Genomic DNA, 27904 nt, shown 5'->3' with positions numbered 1-27904 from the left:
TTGAACGTAATGCTCGTGGACAATAGTCTAGAAACTAAAAAAAAGCAATTAAAACAACAAATATGATGTCATAAATTAGCCACCATCAGTCCAACCAGCCGCTCTCATTAATCACATCTGTCTTCGAAAGACCACAGTTCATCTCTGTGAATGCTCGGCCAAAACTTCACGGCAAACATGGCGTCCACCGATGACCTTCCTGCAACAACTGCTCTACTCTTAACGGGGTAAAACCATGGAGAATGCACGGATGTCTTGCTTCACATCAAGTTGAAATGACAGCCATCGTAGCCTGCAACGCAATGGACACACAATTAGCTCTGACTTGACATCTTCATCGACACGAGATTTAAAGAGGATCGGTTCAGTCATGGACTCACTTGGGTCGACGGTGATCAGCATGGCGGTGCCGCCGAAGTCGCACGTGCCGCCGGCGACCTTGGTCCTCTGCCAGTAGCTGTTAAAGGCATAGGATGCGTGAGCCAGCAGCGTGTCGGGCTGGAAGCACAACCCGTCGGGCTGGATGGAGTCGCAGTCCGCGCCGGAGTTGCAAGCGTAGTCCATGGCCTCCTGGATGATCGGGTCCGGCACCGTCGGCTTCGCGACGCACCACAGCCCCGGCAGCGTTCCCCCTGCCCCCGGAGGCGGCGGCGCTCGTGGCGGCGGGTAGACTACCGGAGGCAGGAACAGTGGCGGGCCTGGCACGTAGAATGGCGGGCCGGGCACGACCACCGGTGGAGGACTGTAGATCGATGACGGTGGTGGTGCTGGCGGTGATCGGATTGGTGTTGTAGAAGGTGGCGACGGAGTGAATGGAGGATAGACACAGTATGAGGGGAGTGAAGAGGGATCGGAATGTGAAGAAGCCATGTCCAACTGCTCTGATCCTCTTGCCTCTGCAGTGAAAGGAAGAAGAGAGGGAGAAGCTGTGAGGAGTTGCAGCTGCATGCAACACAAGGAAATAAGAGGAGAAGTCTACAGCACATCAATCTTACCACATCGATCGCAGAAGCAGCAGGTCACGTAGAGCAGAAGGGAGAGCAGTCCCAGGTTGAGCCTTCTTAGCTCCATCAGTGCAGGCTTTGATCCTCAACATCCTGCTTCCGTTGCTTGTTTATAAAGAGAGATGGAACAGCTCCAGATGCCAGCCATGCAAAGATGGATGATCAAGGTTCAGGAGATTTGATCTAAAGTGAGACAAATACCTTTATTTCTTTCATTTTTGGGGGGCTTCTGATTTCTCTTTAATCATTAATTGCCACAAACATAATGATGAGAAAGAAGATGGACACTGGTAATGCTCATGGGGTTGCCTTTGGAATCCCTTTCTTCTCATTTAGTTTTGGCATATGTTCTTTCTTCGTGTGAGAGAAACTGAAAAGCTCAGCGTTTCTTTTCTTTTGCTTGTGTCTCAATCTAAGTTGTAGCATTTCAGATGAAACTTAATTCTCTTTATACCAGCCAGGTTAAGGTTAAGCTCTTCAAACCCATCTTCCTCATGCAGATAGATGGCAATTGCTGATCCAAAGTTTGTTGTCAATGAACTCTGTTTCTAGCTCATGCAGAACAACATATAATCACTAAATGTTTGGCAAGTGGATGTGCCATGATGCCTGATCATTTATAATGCAACTTGTGAATCTTTTCTTTGATAGTAGGATCAGCTTGTGGATCTTTGAAGACACAGATAAGCAAGCTGGCGAGTCAGGAAGAACATGGATCATATGAACTGAAGAACTTCCTCAGAGTCAGCTATTCCTGCGTAAAATATCTGAAACTATTAATAGGCCAGCTATGATTTGGCTTCATATCTTCTTAGTTCTGTGCCACCAGGAACATCATTCAGAAGTGGCATGATTTACTCCCTGAATCATGCTTTCCGTGTTGTTGAAGTCAACATCAATTGCAGGATTTCCTTCTTGTAGCAGAATACAGATCAAAGTACATGAATTGAGCTAATGGAGTCCAGCTAAAGATTGAATACTGGGCACAGATCCCCTCACTACATTCCAAAGCCTGAAGTGACAGAAATCAATGCGAGTTAGCATAAGTCCAGAGAACCTATTGCACCTCAGAGAAAAAAAGATCTCGAGATCCATTCAACCATTATCACTTGAAATCATTTTCAGCTTCAAACTCCGCTATATCCTCAATCTTCATTTCAGAGCGTTTTGTGTGATCTCAGAAAAGCTGTGCCTGTTGAGGCTGCTGAGGAGGAGCTTTGCTTGAGGGAAGAGCCAAAAGAAGAAGAAAACGGATAGCGATGAGGCTGCAGAAAGATCGGTGTCGGCACAAACGACGATCGATCGACCTGCACCACTGAAGTCAGCATGAGCTACTAAATCGAGTAGCATGTGGATGATGACCTTCCATGTGATTTGTTGAAGTGAGGACAAGAATCCATGACTCGGAAGCTCGAGTCAAGGGAAGATGGAGAAGAAGAAGCCGAGATGACATTGACTTGTACCTCCCTATATAAACCCACCTTAACACACACCTCCTCAGTGCGGTACCAGACAGACTCTCGGCCTCCTCCGAACCATGGCGAAGGAGACGGTGGCTGTCTTCGTGCTGTGTGTTTACTTGGCTTCGTCGATCCTTCCATCTCTTGCCTGTCCCTACTGTCCAACTCCAACCCCTCCTCCTCCTCCTCCCCCTAAGAAAACCCCACCACCACCTCCACCAGCCACAACACCATGCCCGCCGCCGCCTCCAAAGAAAACCCCGACCCCGCCACCGCCACCTAAGAAATCACCGAGCCCTCCGCCACCACCGCCGACGTACCCGACTCCAAGCTCTCCGCCGCCGCCAACGTACCCGACACCGAGCCTTCCGCCGCCGACCTCGGTGCCATGCCCCCCTCCGCCCAAGGCTCCGACGTGCCCCATCGACACCCTGAAGCTCGACGCGTGCGTGGACCTGCTCGGCGGGCTCGTGCACGTCATCATCGGCGGGGACGTGACGTACCAGTGCTGCCCGGTGCTCGAAGGCCTCGCCGACCTCGACGCCGCGCTGTGTCTCTGCACCACCATCAAGGCCAAGGCCTTGGGCATAAGCATCCTTCTTCCCATCGCGCTTGAGGTGCTGGTGGACTGCGGCAAGCACGTGCCGTCGGACTACCAATGCCCTGATCCTTGATCAAAGCTTTTCATCGTCGTGTCCTGTGATGATGCTTTCTGCATCAAAACCAGTCTTCGCCATGTTGTATTCGTTGCCTTTCTTTGGTGAGCATAACGTAGTCGACATATCTGTCAGACTCTCTACCGCACTCTCAAGTGATTCTCCTACGCAGGACTTGAATAAAATATCTATGAAATCAGTGAAAGAACAGAATCAAAGTTTCGAATCTTGTAATCGTATCATAAGATACCAATCAAGAAGTTAATGGTGAGGGATCTTTGAGCTAACCACAGAGAGAATTCTGTGTCGCCAGAGGAGTTGAGTTTGTGGTGGCATATGAGATGAAGCTTAAACGGAGGCTCTGAAGCAGATTAGAGTACGAAGTCGGAAGGAGAAACGAAAGTAGAAAGCCTGCACAAAATTGTTGCAGAGTTCTGACAGTTCTGAATGGAGCAGAATATGGATTCCTTGGGATGATAACTCCTCTAATTCTCAAACAAAGTATTCATTGCAGAATCTATTTTTATTGGATCAGATCACTACGTTATATGGTGCCCACACTAGAATTAAAGTCTTTGCAGGCAAAGTTCTGAGGCTTATGCTTTTATGTTCATATTACTTGCACTAGAGATAGAGATGCAGTGAGATTATGTGGCTCAATTAATTTAGAATAATATATTAAAATTTTAATTAAATTTTGATTGAAATTATCGGTCAACAAAAATAAAAAAAAAAGTTTTTTATGTTAAAAAATATTAAGAGGCAAGTTTAATTAATTTTTTTATATCGAAGATTTTTTTTATTTTCTTATCTTCTTGATTAATAAGTGGTCCTATGAAAAGTTAGAAGAAGAGTATAATTTCCGACGTTCGAAATATTGTATTATACCATCAAAAACATATAATTTATATTTGATCAGTGATATTTTGGTTTCAATTCTGATGGTGAAGTTTTCTCAGTTTTAATTTTACTTACACAAGGTTAAAGGAGCATTGATTACTGCTCCAAATATCAAAACTGTAAAGACTCTCGAGGCTTTGGTGTTTCATGAGACTTGCAAAGACTGGATATCATGCAACCAAAATTCTGCAGATGATCTACTCATTTTCTGCAGTGGAATGGATGGATTTGGCTCTCTGCTACAGTTCGGCCGACTCCATAGTCAACAAGGCGATGCAGATGAGGTACGACGGAGCTTCTGTTGATGTTCATTATTGTTCTACGATGGCTCCGTTGCAGATTTCTTTTTCTTTGATTACAGCTTGCAATCGAGTCATGAATCACATTGATTTCTCTTCTTCTTGTTGGTTTCCTTGAGGACAGACTCCATGTCTCACGATGAGAACCAATCTTTTCGAAGTATCTGAGGAACTTGGTACCAATTAATGGCCTACCACCCTTGAATTCCTTTCGGATCAGCTGCCAGTAAACCTACAGACTTGTTAGGTGAAAGCCCTCTCACTCACTACATTCCAATGGCTGAAATGATGTGAACCTTTCATCACTCTTTAACTCCTTGTGATCCTTCATTCAAACTAAAAGAACAACAAACATGTAGGCCTATCATTGCATGGCTTTAGCCTAGATATTATGCACCGAAGTTTCTGTTGGGCTGATGGCCCATATTCAGCCCATGTGAGCTTTATCAGCCCACAGCTCACACCCCCTCTTAACCTAACCCTAATTAAGATTAGGGGGGTGTGGTGGCTGCGTTTTAGAGGCAGATTAAAGCTATAAAAAGGTAGCAACGAGGCAGATCTTTATAGCGACGAGATTCCAAAGAGAAGAAGGAGAACAAGGCAGAAGAGGAAGAGAAAGAAAGGGAAGAAGACAAGGACAACGCAGAGAGACTGTTCACAATCATCTAGCAGTGTTCTCATCTCAGGTTAGATCAAATCTACAGTAGGCTCTTGCTGTGATTACTTGGGAGGTTTTAGATATTGTGGGCAGTAACGTGATCCTTGTATCCCAGTTATTCTCTTGTGGTTGTTGCTTGAGTTTTGGGCAAGAGATTGAGATTTGTATATTCATTATTCTCATAGTGGATTATCTCTAGTTTGCCCCGTGGTTTTTACCCTTCACATTGAAGGGGTTTTCCACGTATATCTTGGTGTTCTGTTTGATTGTGTTTCCATTTTATTCCGCTGCGTATTTTGGTCTTCTAGTATTTGTTCCTATACAAAGGTTATTCCTGTTTATATCCCCATTAACTGGTATCAGAGCGGGGTTTTGGTGATTTAATTTTTGTATTTGAACATGGAGGCCAGTAATATTTCTCGCATGATTAGTTTGAATGGAAATAATTGGATGATATGGAAACCAAGAATGGAAGATCTCTTGTATTGCAAAGATTTGTATGGACCTTTGCAAGGGGATAGTGCAAAACCTACAACTATGATAGATGATGAGTGGAAGAGGTTAGATCGAAAAACAATTGGATTTATTAGACAGTGGCTTGATGATAGTGTATTTCACCATGTTTCTACTGAAATTTCTGCATATTCTCTTTGGAAAAAATTGGAAAGTCTCTATGAAAGAAAAACAGCTGGCAACAAAGCTTTTTTGATCAGAAAACTTGTGAACCTAAAATATAGAGAGGGTGCTTCTATTACTGAGCATTTGAATGAAATGCAGAGTATTACTAACCAGTTATCCTCTATGAGAATGTCTCTTGATGATGAGTTGCAGGCATTGTTACTTCTCAGTTCATTACCAGAAAGTTGGGAGACACTGGTGGTTTCCCTTAGTAATTCTGCGCCAGATGGTATTGTCACTATGAGTCAAGTAACAAGCAGTTTGTTGAATGAGGAGTTGAGAAGAAAGAGTTCGGCAACATCTCAGAATGATTCACAAGCACTTATCTCAGAGAACAGAGGAAGGTCAAAGTCTAGAAGCAGTTCACGTATGGGTAGGAGCAAGTCAAGATCAAGAAAAGATATTGTTTGCTATAATTGTGGTGAGAAAGGACATTACAAGAATCAATGTAAGCAACCTAAGAAGAACAAGAAAAAAGGAAAAGAAGTGGAGTTTACAGAGTCAAAGGATAATACTACAGCTATAGTGCAGGGTGGTGATTATTTGATTTTGTCTCCTTCTGATGATATTTTTTCTTGTGTGTGTCAGGATCTTGAGTGGGTGATTGACACAGGTGCTTCTTATCATGCTACACCACGGAGGGAGTTTTTTGCTACATACAGGTCTGGAAACTTTGGTGTTGTCAAGATGGGCAACTATGGCACAGCAGACATCATTGGCATGGGTGATATCCATTTAAAGACCAACCTTGGCTGTAAGTTGGTACTTAAGGATGTGAGGCATGTGGTTGACTTGAGGCTAAATTTAATTTCAGTTGGAAGACTAGATGATGAAGAGTATGAAAGCAGATTTCACAGAGGGCAATGGAAGCTCAGTAAGGGTTCTCTTGTTATAGCTAATGGAAAGAAATGTCATACTTTGTACAGGTCGCAGGCTAAAGCTTATGGTGAGCAGTTAAATGCTACAGAGAAAGACTTCAGTATGGAGTTATGGCATAGGCGATTGGGACACATGAGCGAGAAGGGGCTGCAAGCTCTTTCCAATAGAGAGGTATTACCAGATCTCAGAGGTATACATCTGAACCCTTGTATTGATTGTTTGGCTGGTAAACAACATAGAGTTTCATTTGCTAGTGCTGCTTTGTCTAGAAAAATGCATGCCTTAGACCGTGTTTATACAGATGTATGTGGTCCTTTGAGGACAAAAACTCCTGGTGGATCTGTTGATGTTCTTGGTATAAGTGGTGCACTTTATTTTGTCACTTTTATAGATGATTTTTCCAGAAAAGTTTGGGCTTATGCTTTGAAGACCAAAGATCAGGTTATTAATGTCTTCAAAGAGTTTCATGCCAGGGTTGAAAGGGAGACAGAAAGGAAATTGAAATACATAAGATCAGATAATGGTGGTGAGTATATGGGATTGTTTAATGACTATTGTAGGTCGCATGGGATCCAACATGAGATGACAGTTCCTGGTACACCTCAGCATAATGCAATTGCAGAGAGGATGAACCGCACCATCATGGAAAAGATCAGATGTATGCTTTCACAGGCCAAGCTACCCAAAAGGTTTTGGGATGAGGCTTTGAGGACTGCAGTTGATGTGATCAATTTATCACCATGTACAGCCCTAGATGGTGATGTTGCAGAGCATGTATGGTCAGGGAAAGATGTTTCCTACAGGCATTTGAGAGTGTTTGGTTGTCGTGCATTTGCACATGTTCCAGATAATGAGAGGTCCAAGCTAGATGGTAAGTCTAAAGAATGTATTTTTCTTGGTTACTCACATGATCAGTTTGGTTACAGGCTTTGGGATCCAGAAAAGCAGAAGGTGTTCAGGAGTAGAGATGTGGTCTTCTTTGAGGATCAAACCTTTGAGGATTTGAAGAAGAAGGCACCAGCCAAGACTTCTGTAGAAGGATTAGCAGATTGTGACCCAGTTATTCCTCCAGTATATCAGGGTGATGGGGGAGATGTGCAGGAAAATAGTGTAGAGCCTGATATTGATTTACCTGCAGGACATGTTGAGCAAGAAGAAGTAGGAGAGCAAGTTCCCGCAGAACCTCAATTGAGAAGATCTTCTAGACAACGTCAACCTTCCAGAAGATACTCTACAGATGAGTATGTGATGCTTACTGATGCAGGTGAACCAGAGAGTTACCAGGAAGCAGTTGAGAGTGAGCAGAAAGAGAAGTGGTTAGTTGCTATGCAGGAAGAGATGGATGCTCTTCAGAAGAACCACACTTATGATTTGGTGCTGCTACCAAATGGAATGAAGGCCTTGAAGAACAAGTAGGTTTTTAGGTTGAAGACTCAAGAATATTGTTCTCAACCAAAGTACAAAGCTAGATTGGTTGTGAAAGGCTTTGGTCAAAAGAAAGGTATTGACTTTGAAGAGATATTTTCTCCTGTTGTTAAAATGTCTTCTATTCGTGTTGCTCTTGGTATTGCTGCTAGCCAGGACTTGGAGGTTGAGCAGTTAGATGTGAAGACAACTTTCCTTCATGGTGATTTGGAGGAGGAAATTTATATGGAGCAATCAGAAGGCTTCAAAGTCAAAGGTAAAGATAATTTTGTCTGCAAGTTGAAGAAGAGCTTGTATGGGCTAAAGCAAGCTCCAAGACAATGGTACAGAAAGTTTGATTCATTTATGACAGAAAATGGATACAAAAGAACGGCTTCAGATCATTGTGTGTACATCAAATGGTTTGGTGAGAATTTTATTATTCTCTTACTTTATGTTGATGACATACTTATTCTTGGAAAAGATATGTCTAAAATTGACAGGTTGAAGAAGGAACTGAGTGAGTCTTTTGCAATGAAGGACATGGGGCCAGCAAAGCAAATACTAGGCATGCAGATTTCTCGTGACAGGAAAAACAAGAAGATTTGGTTGTCACAGGAGAAATACATCGAGAAGGTATTGGAAAGATTTAGTATGAGCAATGCTAAGCCAGTTGGTTCTCCTCTTGCAGGTCACTTCAAGTTGTGCTCAAAACAGAGTCCGTCAAGTGATGAGGAGAAGGAGAAAATGCAAAAGGTTCCTTATGCTTCAGCAGTTGGAAGTTTAATGTATGCAATGGTATGTACGAGGCCGGACATCGCATATGCAGTGGGTGTTACTAGCAGATTTCTTGCAAATCCAGGCAAAGAGCACTGGGCAGCAGTGAAGTGGATTTTTAGATATCTCAGAGGGAGCTCTAAGGTTTGTTTAAGCTTTGGAGGTGGACCACCTGCGTTAACAGGTTACATAGATGCAGATATGGCAAGAGATATAGATACGAGGAAGTCTACTTCAGGTTATGTACTTACTTTTGCAGGGGGAGCTGTGTCATGGCAATCCAGGTTACAAAGGTGTATTGCTCTCTCCACCACAGAAGCAGAATATATTGCTGCTACAGAGGTATGCAAAGAAATGTTATGGATGAAAGAATTCTTATAAGAATTGGGGCTGAAACAGGAAAATTATGTGGTGCATTGTGACAGCCAGAGTGCCATCCATTTGTGTAAGAACCCAATGTTTCATTCCAAGTCAAAGCATATAGATGTCAGATACCACTGGATTCGAAATGTATTTGAAGAGAAGCAGTTGCAGCTTCAGAAAATTCATACAGATGACAACGGAGCAGACATGTTGACGAAGACCTTAACAAAAGAAAGACAGGAGATATGCCGACAGTTGGTCGGTATGGCTTCACATTGAGGAGTCATGGGACAGCCTCCCTTATGGGCTGAAGGGGGAGGTTGTTGGGCTGATGGCCCATATTCAGCCCATGTGAGCTTTATCAGCCCACAGCTCACACCCCCTCTTAACCTAACCCTAATTAAGATTAGGGGGGTGTGGTGGCTGCGTTTTAGAGGCAGATTAAAGCTATAAAAAGGTAGCAACGAGGCAGATCTTTATAGCGACGAGATTCCAAAGAGAAGAAGGAGAACAAGGCAGAAGAGGAAGAGAAAGAAAGGGAAGAAGACAAGGACAACGCAGAGAGACTGTTCACAATCATCTAGCAGTGTTCTCATCTCAGGTTAGATCAAATCTACAGTAGGCTCTTGCTGTGATTACTTGGGAGGTTTTAGATATTGTGGGCAGTAACGTGATCCTTGTATCCCAGTTATTCTCTTGTGGTTGTTGCTTGGGTTTTGGGCAAGAGATTGAGATTTGTATATTCATTATTCTCATAGTGGATTATCTCTAGTTTGCCCCGTGGTTTTTACCCTTCACATTGAAGGGGTTTTCCACGTATATCTTGGTGTTCTGTTTGATTGTGTTTCCATTTTATTCCGCTGCGTATTTTGGTCTTCTAGTATTTGTTCCTATACAAAGGTTATTCCTGTTTATATCCCGTTAGTTTCCATGAAATAGACACTTCGAATGGCCAATTTTGACTCTCTCTCTTTCTCTCTCTCTCTTTGACCCATGTCAATGGAAGATTATGACAAGATTTAATGAACTAAGCTTCATGTATGTCCTATCTTTTAGGTCTAATACTTCCAACATTTGAGGCTGCTGAACCATTGCACTGATGAGGATAAGCTGAGAGAGAGAGAGAGAGAGAGAGAGGAAAGTATCAATTACCGGAGGTTTGGTGTCATCGAGATTTACTTTCTCTACTACTCAAGGACGGAGTGAGCTCCCACCGGCCTCAGTTTCTGTATAAGCCAAATGAGGCACTGCAAAAGACTGGCCCTCCATGGCAAGCTGAGCTCCAAGCTCTGCCAGACAGCAGTAGGTGTTATATCCATTCTATGAAATCATCAAACATTCCACCAACAACAATGATATAGACATAATCTAGCAAGGAGGCAAAGTTAATTCATGAAGAGGTCAATGAATGCAACCTGTTGCAGTTAATTTGCCTAGAAAGACGATGAAAACTGGAGTTGGATGACTAAGATTATGTGCTTAATCAGTTTGTGAATTGGAAACAGTGTGAAGATTGATCGATCAAAGTGGGGCATTTGCCAACTCATCGATAAGCTACGGAAATTCATGAGCAAGTCGCATGCTTCTTTCAATATATATTACCCTGCAGAATGCAATGCTCCTCAACTCACTGCATCACAGGCCTCTCATCTTCTTCTTCTTCCCTGAGACCATGGGGAAGTGTGCTGTGGCTACCTTGCTACTGTTCGTAGACCTCGCCACACTGGTCCTTCCTTCACTTGCCGCTGGCTGCTCCTACTGCACATCCCCACCACCACCGCCACCGGCTTACACTCCAACCCCGTCACCACCGCCTCCAAGCCGGTTGAAGCCTAGCCCTCCGCCGCCTACGTACACCACCCCGAGCCCCCCTCCTCCAACACCGGCACCACCACCACCAACGTACACCACTCCTAGCCCTCCACCACCGATCCTGCCACCGCTACCAAAGCCTTCACCTCCACCACCACCAACGTACACCACTCCTAGCCCTCCACCACCAAACCTACCACCGCTACCAAAGCCTTCCCCTCCACCACCACCAACGTACACCACTCCTAGCCCTCCGCCACCAATCCTGCCACCGCTACCAAAGCCTTCCCCTCCGCCACCGCCAACGTACACCACTCCTAGCCCTCCACCACCAATCCTGCCACCGCTACCAAAGCCTTCCCCTCCACCACCGCCAACGTACACCACTCCTAGCCCTCCACCGCCAATCCTGCCACCGCTACCAAAGCCTTCCCCTCCGCCACCACCAACGTACACCACTCCTAGCCCTCCACCACCACTACCGAAGCCTTCACCTCCGCCGCCACCAACGTATACAACTCCAAGCCCTTCACCACCACCACCACCAACGTACACAGCTCCAAGCCCTCCACCACCAGCATACGTAACGCCGTCGCCACCAACCCCGACTCCATACCCTCCATCACCGACGGCTCCGACTTGCCCCATCGACACCGCTAAGCTCGACTCGTGCGTGGACCTACTCGGGGGGCTGGTGCACATCATCATCGGCGAGGGCGTGAGTTACCAGTGCTGCCCGGTGCTGGAGGGGCTCTCCGACCTCGACGCCGCCCTGTGTCTGTGCGCCACCATCAAGGCCCAGGCCTTGAACATACAGATCCTTCTTTCCCCTGCACTCGAGGTTCTTGCGGACTGCGGCAAGGAAGTGCCATCCGACTTCGAGTGTCCTGATGAGTGATCAAAGACTGTGTCATCGTGTCTTCACCCAATTAGTCTTCATGTTTGTGCCTGCATGGTTTTTGGGTGCTGTATTTGACGGTCGTACGTTCCCCTCTGTCATTGAAAGCAATATGATGGCCCCGCTGTCCTACTCCAATAAAAGTCAAGTCTTCTTATTTGTCTTCAACGAACGTTACGTGCAGTGATACACTAAAAAACGATGATGTGATAATAATTTTTATTGAAAATAAAAAAAATAAAAAAACAGATGATAGAAAGATAATAATTTAAATATTACAGTAAAAATAATCACACCTTCAAAAAAAAAAAGAGAAATAACTTAATTTATTTATAATATTCTTATATGTTTTTTTTAAAACTCAAGTACAATAATAAAAAGAAAAAAGATAATTTTTTATTTTAATATTCTTGATTTGATTTGGAGATAATCTTTATTATTGGTGATATTATTGATTGATGGCACGCTCGAGGTGGCCATGTGTAATGGGGGCCCATATGATGATTGGGATTGGGCCTGACATGGCAGTGTTAAGGCCCATTATGATGCTGTAGGACTTCACATCAGACGTGACTTCTTCTTCATGGAATTTAGGGTTCATGAGAAGTCTGACTGCCAGTAGACAAACAAAGAAAGATAGGAGGAGACAACTTGGTAGGAATTAAAATGTCAATTTATGAACTTTTGATACTTTAATGAACATGAATTAGTCTTGTATTCACCTTATTGTCTGCATCTTTGTTTCAAGCATACATCTTTGAGATTTTGACCCCTTTTTCCTACTGCTGTGAATGTTTTCAGGCGGAGTGAGCTGTTTCTGCATGATGATGATGATGAATTAGATCTACAATATCTTCCTAAAGCTGCTAACTACAGGAGTCGTGAAGGAAAAAATCATGGTGCATGCTTCTTCACAGATCAACTAATGCTGATCAACCATGAACAAAGGAAAAGAAAGGAAAACTATGACCAAAAAGAAGCCTTCATCACATGGATATGGGTCCAATTCATTCGTTAGAGCTTCTTTTTCTCCCAGGTTTTGCCAGAGCAGTACACTGGCTTCAATTTGGTGTTTGATCAGTTCTCACAATTTTTGCCTCAACCATTTCCTTTCCAAATTGCTAGACAAAGCCAAATCCCACCCCCCCCCTGTTTTGGACACTGTGCTTATAAGTGGAACAGCAGTTCACAGATCAAAGGAAAGGGGTGCACTGGAAACTGCAATCCAACAAGCTCAGAACCTGAGGCCATGGAGTGATTGATGCGGCAACTCCAGTTCGATACAGTTGTACCCAAGGCTGGTTGTGGATGCAAAACCAGTAGAGGATTGTATGATTGGGGTGGTCAAAGGACCTCATCATTCTCATTGGTGATGCAAAGGCCTTTTAGCAGAGACCTCTCTGCTTTTTCTTCTTTGTTGAGGAAGAAATATGACGCACGAGTTCTACAAAGATTAAGGCAAAATTAAATGTTAATGAATACTAATGTTATTGATTGCATTTACATATATACTCTTCATTTCTCCAGCATATTTTGTTTCTTGGTTTCTTCTTCTTCCTCCTCCTGTCCCTCTCTCTCTCTCTCTCTCTCTCTCTCTTTGCCTCTCTTGTCCTGTTTCTGCCAACCTCTTATAAATAGATGCAGGAGGTTCGTTAACCCTCCCTACTTCCACCACCTTTTCTCCTTCACTCTCTTAGGCTCAGAAGGAAACTAGTAAGACACTGTTCTCCTATATGGTCATATAATTCACAGGGTAAAGAGGGACAGGGTTGAAGACATCCACACACAGAGAGAGAGAGAGAGAGAGAGAGAGAGAGAGAGAGAGAGAGAGGTGGGGTGTGTGTGTGTGTGTTGGTTTCGAGGAGCAGAAAAGAAGACAGGAGAGAGGGAGAGGGAGGATGGGGAGACGGGAATATGGAGGAGGGGGGAACGCGATGGCGGCGGCGGCGGCAGCAACAGGGTTGCCCGGGTGGCTGGGCCGGCTGGTGGAGGAGAGCTTCTTCGTGGGGTGCGGGACCCATGAGAGCCGGAAGAAGAACGAGAAGAACATCTTCTGCCTCGACTGCTGCACCAGCATCTGCACCCACTGCGCGCCAGCCCACTCTTCCCACCCCCTCCTCCAGGTCTGCCCACCCTCCTCCTCCTCTTCCCTTTCTTGCCCCCTTCCCTTCTCCCTCTCCTCTTCCAACCTAACTCTTCCTCGTGCCTTCCCATTCTTACTACAAATACCAGTTGCAGTAGTAGTTTCAGTGACAACAGAGGAGATTACTCCTCTTTGTTTCAGTGCTATATGTTCTTCAACTGCATGAATTTATATCTCCTTAAATAATCATATACTAATTTTCCCAAGAATTCCCTGAGGACTAATGATAGTTGTATTGATTGCCATGGTGGATTCTCCAATTGGACTAGGATTTACTTTTGCTCTTTTACCAACCATGGTAAATCTTGCTTTGTTGAATTGTTTCCCTTTTTTGCCTATGGTATAGATTTATAAGGTTAATTATCTCATCTTTTCCACTTTAGTGTTTGAGAGCTCTTGAATGTCCTGCTCAGGAAACTGGTCAAAGCATGTATTACCACCTTTGTAGACATTGTTTGAGACTAGAACACATTCCCTGTCCCTGATATAAATCATCCATCTCTCTCATGGGTGATATACTTTTTTTGGGACTGTAAGATCTTGTGAAACCTTGCTAAAAGTTTTGATCTTTCTACTTCAATTCAGTAACAGTTCTCATCTTGCCCACCATGAATTATCCTTGCTGAACTCTGATGTCTTTGATGCTCAACCTATCTTTCTACTTTCTCTTCATCTCTTTTCCCTCTTAGTCTACTCTCGATTCAGTGGCTGCTGAATTGCCTCTGCTTCTCTTCCTCCAAGGTGAAGAAGAAGACCATCAAAGTTTCATCAATCATCCTTCTCAGGATGACAAGTTCACCATTTTGCCCTCTAGTACAGGCACACTTTCTTCATGCTGTGCTGTCTCGGGAAGGACATAGTTGTCAATAGGTGTCTTCCCGGTGATGGATTTTGATGTTTCTGTGACAACGTAGGTGAGGAGGTACGTGTACAACGATGTGGTTCGATTGGATGATCTTGAGAAGCTTATAGACTGTTCCTATGTTCAGGTATCTACTAAGCTTCGGGTTTGATTTCAATTGCATGTGAGGTGTGTTCTGAGACTGTTCTCTGCTTTCATGGTTCTCTGTGGTGACAGCCATACACCATTAACAGTGCCAAGGTGGTCTTCCTGAAGCCAAGACCTCAATCAAGGCCCTTCAAGGGCTCTGGGAACATCTGCCTGACCTGTGACAGGATCCTTCAGGAGCCCTTCCACTTCTGCTCCCTGTCCTGCAAGGTTGACTCTGTTCATCTAATTGCCTGCTTAGATTAAGCTGTAGGAAGCATCACAAGGAAAGGAAATGGATGGTGATGCAGGTGGATCATGTTCTGCTACAAGGTGAGGACCTGTCGAGCATACTGTTCAGGTTCAACGAGTCAGACTTCGCCTTCTCCACCTTCGAGAATCTGCGGATGGACAGCTCCGATCTGATCGACGACGACGGCCAGGTGACCACCCCGAGCTCGATCCTGGAAGACCCGGTGCAGTACCACGGCTGCTCGGCCTCGAGCAACTCGGGGAAGCAGGGGGGCGGCTCCGAGGCGCCCAAGAAGAAGAAGAAGGGCGGCGGCTTCTTCCCTCAGATCGTCCTCTCCCTGAGCAACAGGAGGAAGGGAGCTCCCCACCGATCTCCCCTCTCCTAATGTTCGCCGTCGCAACCAACCTCTTTCCTAATCTGTGCTGCTTATAGTTCTGGTGTCCGTAGCTGCTCCGCGGAGGGAGCTCCTGAGCATTTCCATTGCTGAGTAGGTGAGCAGAGTGTGGATGAGGTTTCAGGCCTCACTGTGTTCGCCAATTTTGTTTGATGTGGTGGGAATGCATACTTCTATATCTGCTACCTTCATATATATTATATATATGTCGAGCCTGTGCTTTGTCTCTATCTACGCTGCTCTGCTCCTCCTCGTCTTTGACCCACCGATCGCTGGGGCTATGCATAAGTGGAAATATTATATGCAGTGGATGGTTTCGTGCTTTAGTTTCTTGTGGGGGATAGCTGTGAGATCTCTGTTCTCCACTGTGGGCTTCTTCTGCAGGCAGAGAAGCCATTGCATGCTGCTGCTGCTGCTGCTTTCCCATGTCACCTGGATGGATGCGATCTCCCTGACCGTGACCAGCTTTTTGTTCTTTGGGTTCTCTGGTGTTGCATTGGCCATGTTTGGCTTGCTTAATTAATCCTCCTCCTCCTCCTCTGTACTTAAATTGAAGCTGTTGCTCAGATCTCAACTTCTGCAGCTCGGCGGCAGAAATCTTGGACAGAAGTAGTGCAAGAACAGTACCTGATCGGTGCCCCCAGAATGGAGTGGTCTCATATGAGCTCAGTGTGTCGAAAAGGTAGAGCAAAGCCTGGAAGCACAAAAAGAGGGATGAGGATGATACTACTCATCTGAACAAGCCAACACCATTAACGTATATGGCAGCATTCGTCTCTGCAGTATGATTACAGTAAGCAGATCCGACTCCACAACAAAAACGAATGAGGACAGGAGGAGTATATCAAAGTCTATTGCTCTGTCCCTTGTCCTGCTGTTCTTCCCCATCATAAATAATTGCGCCACGTGAAGGTCTACCTATACGAGGTGAGAGAGAGAGAGAGAGAGAGGAGCAATTAATTCTTCGCCGGGAAGAGAGCCGTTGGCGCTGGCATTTACTGGGGGGGCCAATTGACCGAAACACAACAACATTCCCAGTCCCGAAACCCTACACGGCGAGTGAAGCCGCAGCTGTCGGTGAAGGCAACGCCAAGGAGTCTCCACCAACACGACAATGCTCCGAGCTAAACTATTGCTGAACAGGCTCGCCTCTCAAACTCCACCATTCCGATTCACGTACCACAACACAGACCAATGCATTCTTGCAATGGCTAAACAATTAATTGCCCATGCACTGTAAGGAACAAAAGGAATGTGAAAAGGATGCAGTCAAGTCTTGTTTCTTCTTCTTCCTCCGTGATGCCGGCGTTGGATACCGAGGAGTTGATGTGAATTAGCAGTGGAAAGTGACATGTCGTTTGAGATTCTAGGACAAGTAAGTGAGATAAATATCGATCGGAGGGACTGGCTTTTACTGCTTATCTTTTGTTCTCCCACCCACTTCTCTCCTCTCAGGGGAATCTAATGCATTCGTACCTTTGGAGGGAGAGATAAGATCCGAATGGTGAGAGATTAGGTCACGTGCTGTGTCTGTGAAGGAGATTATTATTGAGCTTTCACGAGGACGATGGTTGTTAGGGAGATCAAATTGACCTCACAGGAAGCAGCAGTTTACAGTCTGCTACCTCACAGTATCTTCTACCTTCTCTAGCCGACAGCATTGCACCATAAACAGGTCTACTGAGCATCGACTGATGCTCGCATCATCCACCTGCTGAAACTTGATTGTTATTTGAAGCGGCCAGGAGGTGTTGATGGGGAGGAGTGAGCAGAGACATGTAGGGAGCCACCGTCCCCATCGCTTTGCCTGCCTTTATTTTGCTGGGCAAGTAGTGGATGCAGGTTGGTCGAACATTGGCCTACCATTTCGTGGCCAGTGATCAAAGCTTCGGCTGCAAGTCATGTGCTATCTATCGCTGCTCCCATGGTGTTCGCCAGAAATCAAGATGGTGACAAAGTGACAAGGCCCGAAAGCCTCCAAAGTCATCATCCTCCAGCTGCTCTGTTTCTTCTACAGAAACACCCCACCTGAGGCAGTTTTCCGGCAGATAATTACCGAGAGCAAGATGAGCATTCACAGATCCCTCTGTATTCAACCATATCTTGCAGTTGCAGCTGAAATGCACATCACTTGGGACTCATCGGCACCGATCGCACTTGATCTGTCATCCGTGCAAGTAGTTGTGACCAATAGTCCCTGTTCTTGAACACCAGCAGCAGCAGCAGCAGCAGCAGCATCAGCAAAGATATTTAACACCACCCGAGAGTGTGGATAATGCATGGGTCAAAACCCATGCAGAAGAGAAGACTGTCTTCCTCCCACTCGATTCAGAGGATGGCAGGAGGAGGCTTCAGATCTCAAGGACTCGTGGCTGGTGGTCCTCCATGGTGAAGAACTCAATGAACTCAGATGACTTTTATCGGGTGTTGGGCACCACTGCTTCAGGTGTGGAGACCACAACACATCTCTGAAGGGACCGATGTGTACTTAAATCCATATCATTCTTGTCATCTCAACAAGTTACAGATTTTTCTGTAGAGCGAACTCTTTTTCACTCTACAATAAGTGAGAAGAAGAAGAAGAAGAAGAAGAAGAAGAAGAAGAATGAGATGCCAACTCCTCATATCTACTCTTTTTCTCCACTTAAATCCATCCCTGAGGAATAGGACCTGAGTGATCAAACATTACAGGACAAATTTATCCTATAAAAAAGAATCATCCCCAAGAATATAATCATCAAAAAAGAAAATGAGAACATAGGGGTCGATTGATGTGGGGGCGGCGCAGCAGTTGTCATGCAGTAGAGAGTGGCACTGTAGCTTGCAAGAAAAAGTATGTGTTGTAATGTCATGCACCGCCATGGCCATGCCATGTCCCTCGGTAGCATGGTGGCTCATAGGATCATGGCTGTCACCCGGCACTGTTAAGGATGTCAAGTCTATCCTTCCATCACTCCCCGCCCCCCCCCCCCCCCCCCCCCCCCCCCCCTTTTTCCATTAGCATGATCCGGCCATGAGGAGGCAGCAGCAAGTGGTGGGTTCACCCACCCCCCCCCCCCTCGGTCCTCGGTGACAGTCCCACTCTCGCTTGTACTCTGCTTCAAATCAAATCACCTCTTTAATGGCTAGTGGAGAGGAAAAGGGTTTTGATAGGGTTGGGGCAATCCTGGTGTCAGAAGGAGAACGAGTAAAGAAAGGGAGGAGTAGAAAGATGGCATTCATTCTCCTGCTTGGTCTTGTCATTCCAATCTGTTTCTGGGTAGTATTTTTATGGCTGCATTAGTAGAATCATCTTCCTGCGTCTCCATCGAAATTTGTGCTGGCATGGCCACCTTTTCTTCGGATGATTCAGGAGTTGAATTAGATGCCATCCAAACCAAACGAGCTTGATAATTACACGACTGTTGCAGAGCAAAATCGTGAGGCTTTCAGAACTGATGGGTGGGTTTTGGGACAGACAAAAGCCAATGGACTGCAAAATTTGATCGGTATTCATGTGCACAAACACAAAGAGCAGGCTTGACTTTGCAGCAATCGGGAAGGACATGAGGGAGGGAGCCAATAAAATAGCATGGCAGCTTGCACTTTTTGTCACCTGAGAAGATGAAGCAGTGGTCAGCAGCACCTCATTTTGACTGGTGCCTTGACAATGACCCCTTCCCTTCTCACTTACACTTTAAGAGTGGTCCATGGTGAATGGCCAGTTTTAGGGTTTACAGAAGATGAAAGCCCGAGTAACTTTTCGGACCTCTGTTCATCGATCCACATGCATGCATGCAGCATGTGGTCCATGAATCGACTAAGATGTGATTCATCTCAACTCCTGGAGTTGCAGGCAATGATGCATGCCATGCATGCATGCATACTGTTGCATGTTTCATACATGCATGCATCCTGTATGTGTTAGGGTTAGGGTTACTGCGTGTTCATGCATGCAGAGGGAGAGAGATAGATGATAGGAACAAGTCGAATGGACTGTGCTGCTCCGCCAACGTGAATGGTCTACCGCAAGTCATGATGAGTTAAGGTGGCATATGGGTCCGACATGAGGCAAGGAGTGCGAAGGGTGATTTGCTTGCGGGGGAACACGAGGATAGATCCCACATGTTGGAGAGCAGCACCGGAGGCAGGAGATTAGCGCCGTGCATGCATGGCGATGTGGGTGTCACTGGTTGAGTCTGCTGAAGAGGGATCACACCACAGACCACCAAGAAAAGATGTCTTTCCTTCTCTCTTCCAAACCCTCCCTCCAATGATTGATGTGGTTGCACCATCTTCCTTTACGCCTGCAGAATCTCCACCCCCTCCCCCCTTCTCTCTCGCTCTCTCTGACGTGGGTGTCTCATCCATCCCTTTCCACCACCCCTTTCAGCCTTGAACATGGCCTTTCCCTCTCTCTCTCTCTCTCTCTCTCTCTCTCTCTCTCAGATAAAGAGACTGCTCTGATCGTAACAACTAAGTATATGTTTCTACTTTTTGACCACCAAGAAGACAGACAGACATAGACAGAAAAAGAGAGAGAGAGAGGGAGCAAATGTATTATTGAGCATTGATTTGATTTTGTTGGATTACTGCTACGCACAGGTGTTAGGTTTGGAATGACTGTGGCATGGCAGGGACATGATAGTGGTTATGGAGAACAAGAGAGAGAGAGAGAGAGAGAGTCGAAGGAGGGTGATGGATGAGGGCACAATAATGGTGGTGAGAGGGAGAAGGAAGGACATGGCTTTGTTGCAGGAGAAAAGGAGGCAGGCCTCAGAGGTTCAGATCCCTATCAGTGACACCTCTTTGACCATTGGTCTCCCACTTCCCATCTATCTTTCTCTCTCTTTCGATCTTTCTCTCTCTCTCTTCATCCTCCTGCATTTCACATCACTCTCTGTATCCTCTTATCCATCTACTGCAGTGTCCTTCCAATCCGTTAACCGTTGTTGTAACGGTATACCTTCATGTTTTGTCTCCCACTAATCAACATTTTAACGATCCTTCCACAGAAATTACAGTTTGGTCTTTTGTTATTTCTGATATCTGTCTCACATTTTGCAAGAATTTACAGATATAATTGCATGTAATAGACATGACATTGTGCTTTTTAGTGCATTCAATTAGGAGCTCAATACTCAATTTGGACACATTTTTTACCACAGTTGTAAATCAAATTTCTCACCATAATTTTCAGCACCATCAAGCCAAAAAATAGTTGAAGTCCGATTGATGGATCGAACCGAGGTCCGAACAACATTCAATTTTTATCTGTATTCGAAACTGTATCCATCCTTCTTTATTCATGTTTGTAGAATAACCAAAGAGAAGTGAAAATGGGCAACAAACTGGAAGAAATGTTTATTGCAGTACAATCATGACAACATGCACCAATTGGTTTTGACCATTCCTTTTAAAGTTATTGTAAGTTGTACCGATGTTGATTAAATCCTATGCATAACATCTTATTTCCAATCAATCGTGGAAGCAGAAATCAAGAAGCATCCCATCAAAATCGAAGCTCAAATCCACTCGATTTGAAGGACTCCTAAACCCGTCGACGACAGCAGCAGCACATTTCAATGTTTTGCGCTCACCAGGGCCATGTGCTCGATCAGGTCTAGCACACGGTTGCTGAAACAAAATGTTGAGTTTTAAGTTTCAGTTGCAGATTGGAAACATCGAGAACAGATAGAATGCGGATAGCTTCAGAGAACTGTCTTTATTCTCACCTGTAGCCCCACTCGTTGTCGTACCACGAGACGAACTTCATGAACGACGCACTTAATCCGATACCGGCCTTAGCATCAAAGATACTTGACCTGGAAATTTCGAATGGAGTTCTTGTAATAGTTCAGCACATATGCAGCAAGTCGAAGTCGCATAGAATGGTAAACCAAAATTTTACCTTGAATCACCAACAAAGTCGTTAGATACAACATCCTCGTCGGTGTAACCAAGTATGCCCTTTAGTGGACCTTCCGACGCGTACCTGAAGGATTCTCAAGCATTAGGATTTAGGAGTACATCTCAAGTGATGCTTGCAAGTAAATACATGAATGAAAACAAAAAGCAAGTCCAAACCCATATGACAATTTGGCCGAAGTCCACCCTGAACAGGATTTAAGCTGCTCAAAGTCAAGTTTGCATACAAGTTTCCATATGCATTGATATGAGCAATTCTCTGGACAGAAGCATCTTTGTAGATGCTAACCAACTTATATATATGGTCCAACATCAATTTTTACAATTAATGTCAATCAAAAACTGCCACGCAAACTGAAGATTGTTAAATAAGGTGAAAACACCTTATCAACCCAAGTTAAAACTTAATAAATAAAAGAGCAAGCATAGCTTCATGACCAGATAACTTGGTTTCCAAATTTTTATGCATACGACATAAAAACACTTGTGAAATGGAACTGTACGATACATAAAGCTCATGCCCTCAGTTTGCATTCTTAATCTGTAACCAAGGATAACTGGTCAAATGAAACCAGAGTAAATATGAAAGCAAATATCACCAGATGATGCTGTACTGATGTAAAAATGAAGCAATTGAAGTGTTGTTAATAGAAAATAAAGCAAAGACCACCTAAAGAAGATCAAACATTAGAAACAAATAAATGAAATGCCACGCACAAATTGGAATTCAAAAGCACTGGATTTATGACACTTTCATATAAACAGGCATGATAGGTAGCAACCAATAAAGATGAAGACTGCAAAAACCTAAATCAGACATCATTGCATACTTAATTGCTGCCTTCACATCATCATATGAGGCGTTCTTCTCAAGTCGGCAAGTTAAATCAACAACAGAGACATTGGGCGTTGGAACCCTGAATGCCATGCCAGTCAACTTGCCATTTAACTCTGGAAGCACTTTCCCGACAGCCTGAAAATACGAGATGGAAGTTACTTCATGTGAAATTTATGATGCATGTCATTCCAATTTTTCAATTTTACCTTTGCTGCACCAGTTGAGCTAGGGATGATGTTTTGACCAGCACCACGGCCCCCTCGCCAATCTTTCATTGAAGGTCCATCAACAGTCTTCTGTGTTGCTGCAAAAGACCAAGGAAAGCCATATAAATAACATGATGGTGAAAAAAATTGCTTTCTGATAAATCATGAATCATGTTCCAATGGTTGTGTAAGAGAAGAAACCTGTAGTTGCATGAACAGTGGTCATAAGGCCTTCAACAATGCCAAACTCCTCATGGACCACCTGTATAATTTCAATTGGCTATTAATACACATCTTGTACAATAATATGCTTCATATTGCATGAAGCTGAGGTCCCAAAAGACCATGATGAATATCCATATGACAAAGGAATCCCTTAAAACCACTAAATACAAATAGACTAAGGGAACTGCAGAAACCTATCAAGCCTCACATATTTATGTGATTAAATATATATTAGACGTCATACCAAGGGTTTACTGAAAAAATGTCAGGTGCATACCTTGGCAAGAGGAGCAAGACAGTTTGTCGTGCAGCTAGCATTAGAAACAATATTCATGTTTGATTTGTAGTTCTTCTCATTTACACCAACAACAAACATAGGAGCATCAGCAGATGGAGCTGATATTACTACCTTTTTGGCACCGCCCTGATGAAAAATGTGAAAGAAAAATAAATTTGAAGTCCTTCATGCCCAATATGGAAACAAATTTCAGCACCAATAAGGACTACATAAAGAAATTGGCATATGAATAAGAATCAGGCAAACCTTCAAATGAGCTGATGCCTTATCCATTGTTGTGAAAACACCAGAAGATTCAACAACGTATTCAGCACCAAAATCACCCCAAGGAATTTCAGCAGGATCTCTGAAGAAGAATATTCAGTCACTCTTGGCTTCAAATTCGAAATATTCATATAAATTTCATTAAAAAAATGTTAGATGCCCTAAACAAAATCTCTCTAGTGTATTCATGACTTGATTACAGTTACAATATCAAAATACTCAGCAACTACTTTTGTTTCTTAGAATGAAAGGACATGAACAACATGATCATTGATGGTCATTTATACCAAATAACAAGAAGTGCTTAAATATTTATTAACTTAAACATATAATGCAATCTGTGGTCAAGTAAATCTAAGTCAGATCATAGTTAGGTACTAGTCGACTCAAAATAGAGTTTGACACATGCTTTCTATTTCTTGAGCATTCTTGAAAAATTTTCTTTGCTTTAATAGTAGGCTTAATGTATTTTAGAGTCATGTTTTGAGTTGTATTGACAAGTCATATTTTCGGGATAATTTAAGAAAAGTAAACCCAAAAGAAATCCAGTTTATGGGTTTTCTATGAGATTCATAAAATTAGGAAGTCCAAAAAAGAAAATGCCTTCCCTCAAGAAGATTTGCTTCCATGTTTGACTAATTTTTCAACCTAAAGTGTGTGTGTGAATATATATACATATGTACACACACACAAAGATTTGTGTTTGGAACTAGTTTATAAGAGGAAAAGGAACAAGTTAACAATATTCCTACCATGATGAGCAACATAACTCACATCATACTAATCTTGAACTATATCAACAATACCTTTTGCTTGTAACTGCAATCCTTTTCCCATCGATTTCTAAGTTGGACCCATCCACAACCTTAATTGTTCCCTTGAAATTGCCATGTGTCGAGTCATACTTCAACATATATGCCTGAGAAAAGTAAATTGTCATTCTATTGGTTAATAACTCACATAATGGAAAATCCAAATAAGAAGAATACTCATGTTAATGTTAGAAAAATGATGAAGGCCTCAGTTAATATGCCAGATGTAGTTACAAAACATTTGAGTGGACTGCAGTACCTCAGAATCCATCCAACCATAGAAGATAGACAAATTATGTTCATGTGACTGGAGTTGTCCTATTCTTCTACTCTAAATTCATGGCAAAATTTGATCACGCTAATAAACATTAAGCAGAAATCATGTTCCATTCCAAACAGGCCACAAGCACTAAGTAGTGAGTTTGACAGACTTAGATTATGGCAAAGATATCTTTTCTTGGAATTCTGATCTTTTCACTGTCCTTTCAGAGACCCAAAAATTCAGCAAAATGATAAATGCTAGTTCTAGAGTATAAGGTGTCAAATATTTTTCTCTAGCAAAGGCTGCATGCTAAATATGGCTTTGCTGGGAGATCTACCACTATGACGATTAATGGCCTGTGAAAAAATAATACATGTGGCATGCTTTTCAGCAATAACATGACTCAATTTTAAGGATCAAAGTGCAGAGAAACAGGGGATCTAGCCAGCTGCTGGCTTGACACATTGGTTAATTTGTTCAAATAAAAGACTTCCAAAACTTGAATCTTGGCCCCAAGTATATTTTAGATTATGACCGCCAAACTATGTCTAGAACTCTTAAACTCCTGATACCTCTTTTGCAACTGCCCATCCCTCTACATTTACCCAGATACCCTCAATAATACATGTAAGACGCTATCAGACATATCACCACATCAGTAAACATGGCTCAATATTTGAACCTTGTTCAGGATACAATATTATCATATAGTTTTGCCCACTTTAAAACTTAAGCCATAAAAAAGGGAGACCACCTACAAGACCCAAAATATACATAACACACAAAAGGGAAAAAATCCTACGACTACCAGGGAGCACTAAAAATGATAGGAAATTGACTTGTCTAGTAACTATTAGTCCAAATAAATAAATTTAGCCCACTTTCCTTATACCTGAGAATGCAGTGGACTAATGCTAGAACTTCTTGCACCTACATAATCACAAAAATAAAGAAAAACCAATGGAATTAAAGAAAGTAATGAATCCTAACCATGTACTTAGCATCAATGAATGGATCATTGACTGCAACAACTTCAACATCATCTCTGGTGGTGGCAATGCGCAGGACAAGCCTTCCTATACGCCCAAAACCTGCATAAAAATACAAACCCATTCATCAGAGATATGTAAGAAACATCTAAAACAAGCTTCCATATAAAGCAAAAAATCTTCATGATTGAAGAATGCAAAACAGAGATCCAGGGTTCACATAATCTGAAGGATATTTACAGCTTTTAGAATTCTATCCATGATGGGACTTCAATTCATCATCTTTAAATGAATGAACCAAAACTATTAAAATGAATAAATATGACAAAAATTTGAATCATACTGTCATAGGAACCAGACCTGTCCTCTTGGTGTTTCATTTAGGCACTTAGTAGCTACAGTGATACATTCATAGGAACGACTTCGAAGCCAATAAATCTTTTTGTGCTCTAATATTTCTCTAGTGAAATTTTATTCTAGACTAGTTGGCCAGCACTCAATTGACGATCAAGTAATGCAAAATAAGTCTTTCGAATGATAATTTGACAAAAAGTTCTTGATGTTTATAACAAAACTGACAACAAGTTAGCTCACACTTCCAATGGATACAAAAAAGCATAACTTTGACTAAGCATATTGTGGTGGCTGATCTCCCTAGATGATAATTTAAATTCTTTGCACCACAATTTGGAGGCACATTGGTTACCAAAAAGATGTTACAATATTGAATCACCGAAAAGGCCTGCAAAGCACAAGTTTAAATACGGCAGAGCTACTTTCAAGTGACTAAAGATGTGCTTAAGAAGCATGTTGTAGAAATGATTCAAGAGATTCTCTTTAATCTCTATGGGATGTCTCTATGCATAAAACCTCTCATTGTGGCAGGTCAAGACATGGCCTTTATGTCAGGCAAAGACAGAGTTTGACAGAAAGAAGTACACCTCATGAGCAATTACCTTTGTGGTCAAAGGTCTGCACTTTCTTTAATGTTAAAATCTCAAAATCCGTCCTTGTTACTTATTAAAATAAATGATGGCGAAGGGAAGAGGTTCAGTTATCTTAATGATAAAAATGGAGAGTTCTGTATTAAGGATGGGCATTTGAAAAATGAAAAAATTGAAACCCTTTACACTCACAAGCTGAATGGAGACAGCAGAACAACAGCCTGTTGATAATTGTCAATAGCACAATTTACAACCAATAGTTAACAGTAAAACATACATGTTTTAAATTGCTAAGCATGATGAAATATATAGTTGTTAAATCTACAATTGAACTGACCGTTTATGCCAATTTTTGTCCTTCCACCACTTGAAGACCCTATAAAAAGAGCACCAAGAAAAAGAAATTGTTACAAAAGTCCCCTACCGCAGATGAGTTGTACATCAATTCGTTTTTGCTTGTTTTTTCCTTTAAACGCATTCGATAAAGTATCAAAACTTACTTCTAACAGCAGGAGGGACCTCGGTTGCTGTGGCTTTGACTGGCTGAATGCCTCTTGCACGCGATCTCCTGTGCATATTAGCAAAGTCTTTGTTAGCTCACCCCTACAAGGTAAAGTTAGCAGTAGAACCGACAGAATTAGACATCAGAACTTAACTGTGATGAGTTCGCTTCCACGGAAGGAAGTGCAGAACCCAAGACACTTGAACGAATCTCAACCGATTTAGGACTCCCCACGCAAGATATCTGATCCCGAACAAGATTAAAGAAAAAAAGAGAGAGTACGGTGTAAGAATTAAAGATCATAGTCCATCAACAAATGACCATAAGAAATATTACATGGCAAAGTCGCAATTTTTAGCCCAACAAAGGCAAACAAAAGGTAATTTATATCACGTTGGGCGAGAAGTGATCATTAGAATAAGAAAAGATACGTAAATTTGCATTCTTTCGCCAAAATAATGTCAAAGAGTGAGTGATTTTTAACAGTATCATTAAACCGAATCAGGAATTAGACTCATGACAGTAATCCAATAAAAGCAGGAGAAAAGAGATTCTTTCTTTTAGCTAAATGTTCAACAAAATCAACAGCAAAGACCATCAGACGGAGAATGGGGAGGACGAGACCTTGAATGACGCCGGAGCCAGAGTCCCGCAACCGGAGGGAAAACAATCGCGGGATCCACCGAGCGCCGAAGTCGCGGATCTGAGGAGACTCGAGAACGCCATCGAAGGGCTTCCCCTCTCTCTCCCTCACTTTCTTCTCCCCCCCTCCCCCCAACCCCAAATGAAGGCCCAAAGAACGAAGGTGAACGCGAGAAAGGATGCAAGACAGGAAAAAGGAGCGATCTTTCACTTCCTTTATAGGGAGGAGTAGGGTTTGGCGAGTGGCAGCTTCCTCCCCTCTCGGGCGGCGTTCTCCATGCCTTGAAATGCTAATCCCACGCCCCGTTTCTGCCATCCGCACCCACGCACGTGCTACGCGTACGCATCCGGAAACGAGTTGGAATTTGTCGTCGCTTAATGTGGAATTCAATCCCAAAAAATAGCAAACGCCGAGCATTAAAATCATCAATATAATCATCTATAAAAAT

General features: G+C 43.3%; 5 protein-coding genes across 5 annotated transcripts; 3 read left to right on the top strand and 2 right to left on the bottom strand.

Moving 5' to 3' along the window:
* Positions 1–44: 44 nt before the first annotated feature.
* Positions 45–1395, bottom strand: LOC103995597 (major pollen allergen Ole e 10-like). The gene is made up of 3 exons (XM_009416219.3): positions 996–1395; positions 381–896; positions 45–292 (listed from the first exon to the last, which is right to left on the bottom strand). The coding sequence occupies exons 1-3, from the start codon at positions 1069–1071 to the stop codon at positions 261–263; spliced, it is 624 nt and encodes a 207-aa protein (XP_009414494.2). The 5' UTR covers positions 1072–1395; the 3' UTR covers positions 45–260.
* Positions 1396–2484: 1089 nt separating this feature from the next.
* Positions 2485–3319, top strand: LOC135620306 (36.4 kDa proline-rich protein-like). Its single transcript, XM_065123171.1, has one exon. The coding sequence runs from the start codon at positions 2542–2544 to the stop codon at positions 3136–3138; it is 597 nt and encodes a 198-aa protein (XP_064979243.1). The 5' UTR covers positions 2485–2541; the 3' UTR covers positions 3139–3319.
* Positions 3320–10693: 7374 nt separating this feature from the next.
* On the top strand, positions 10694–11956 carry LOC135620305 (extensin-like). Its single transcript, XM_065123170.1, has one exon. The coding sequence runs from the start codon at positions 10694–10696 to the stop codon at positions 11786–11788; it is 1095 nt and encodes a 364-aa protein (XP_064979242.1). The 3' UTR covers positions 11789–11956.
* A 1594-nt stretch (positions 11957–13550) lies between these two features.
* LOC103995601 (protein RGF1 INDUCIBLE TRANSCRIPTION FACTOR 1-like) lies at positions 13551–15796 on the top strand. The gene is made up of 4 exons (XM_009416222.3): positions 13551–13911; positions 14846–14920; positions 15010–15150; positions 15231–15796. Exons 1-4 carry the CDS (start codon positions 13687–13689, stop codon positions 15555–15557), a joined length of 768 nt encoding a protein of 255 aa, XP_009414497.2. The 5' UTR covers positions 13551–13686; the 3' UTR covers positions 15558–15796.
* A 5089-nt stretch (positions 15797–20885) lies between these two features.
* Positions 20886–27618, bottom strand: LOC135620303 (glyceraldehyde-3-phosphate dehydrogenase GAPCP1, chloroplastic-like). The gene is made up of 14 exons (XM_065123165.1): positions 27438–27618; positions 26968–27056; positions 26812–26879; positions 26649–26687; positions 25369–25469; positions 24111–24223; positions 23287–23386; positions 23020–23166; positions 22719–22779; positions 22518–22615; positions 22304–22446; positions 21457–21540; positions 21281–21370; positions 20886–21182 (listed from the first exon to the last, which is right to left on the bottom strand). Exons 1-14 carry the CDS (start codon positions 27537–27539, stop codon positions 21128–21130), a joined length of 1290 nt encoding a protein of 429 aa, XP_064979237.1. The 5' UTR covers positions 27540–27618; the 3' UTR covers positions 20886–21127.
* Between the last annotated feature and the right edge of the window lie 286 nt (positions 27619–27904).

The sequence above is a fragment of the Musa acuminata genome, chromosome BXJ2-8 (assembly GCF_036884655.1).
Source record: "Musa acuminata AAA Group cultivar baxijiao chromosome BXJ2-8, Cavendish_Baxijiao_AAA, whole genome shotgun sequence".
NCBI classification, from domain to species: Eukaryota; Viridiplantae; Streptophyta; class Magnoliopsida; order Zingiberales; family Musaceae; genus Musa; species Musa acuminata.
Note: the sequence above shows the minus strand (reverse complement) of the source record. Positions and strands in the feature narration are given on the sequence as shown.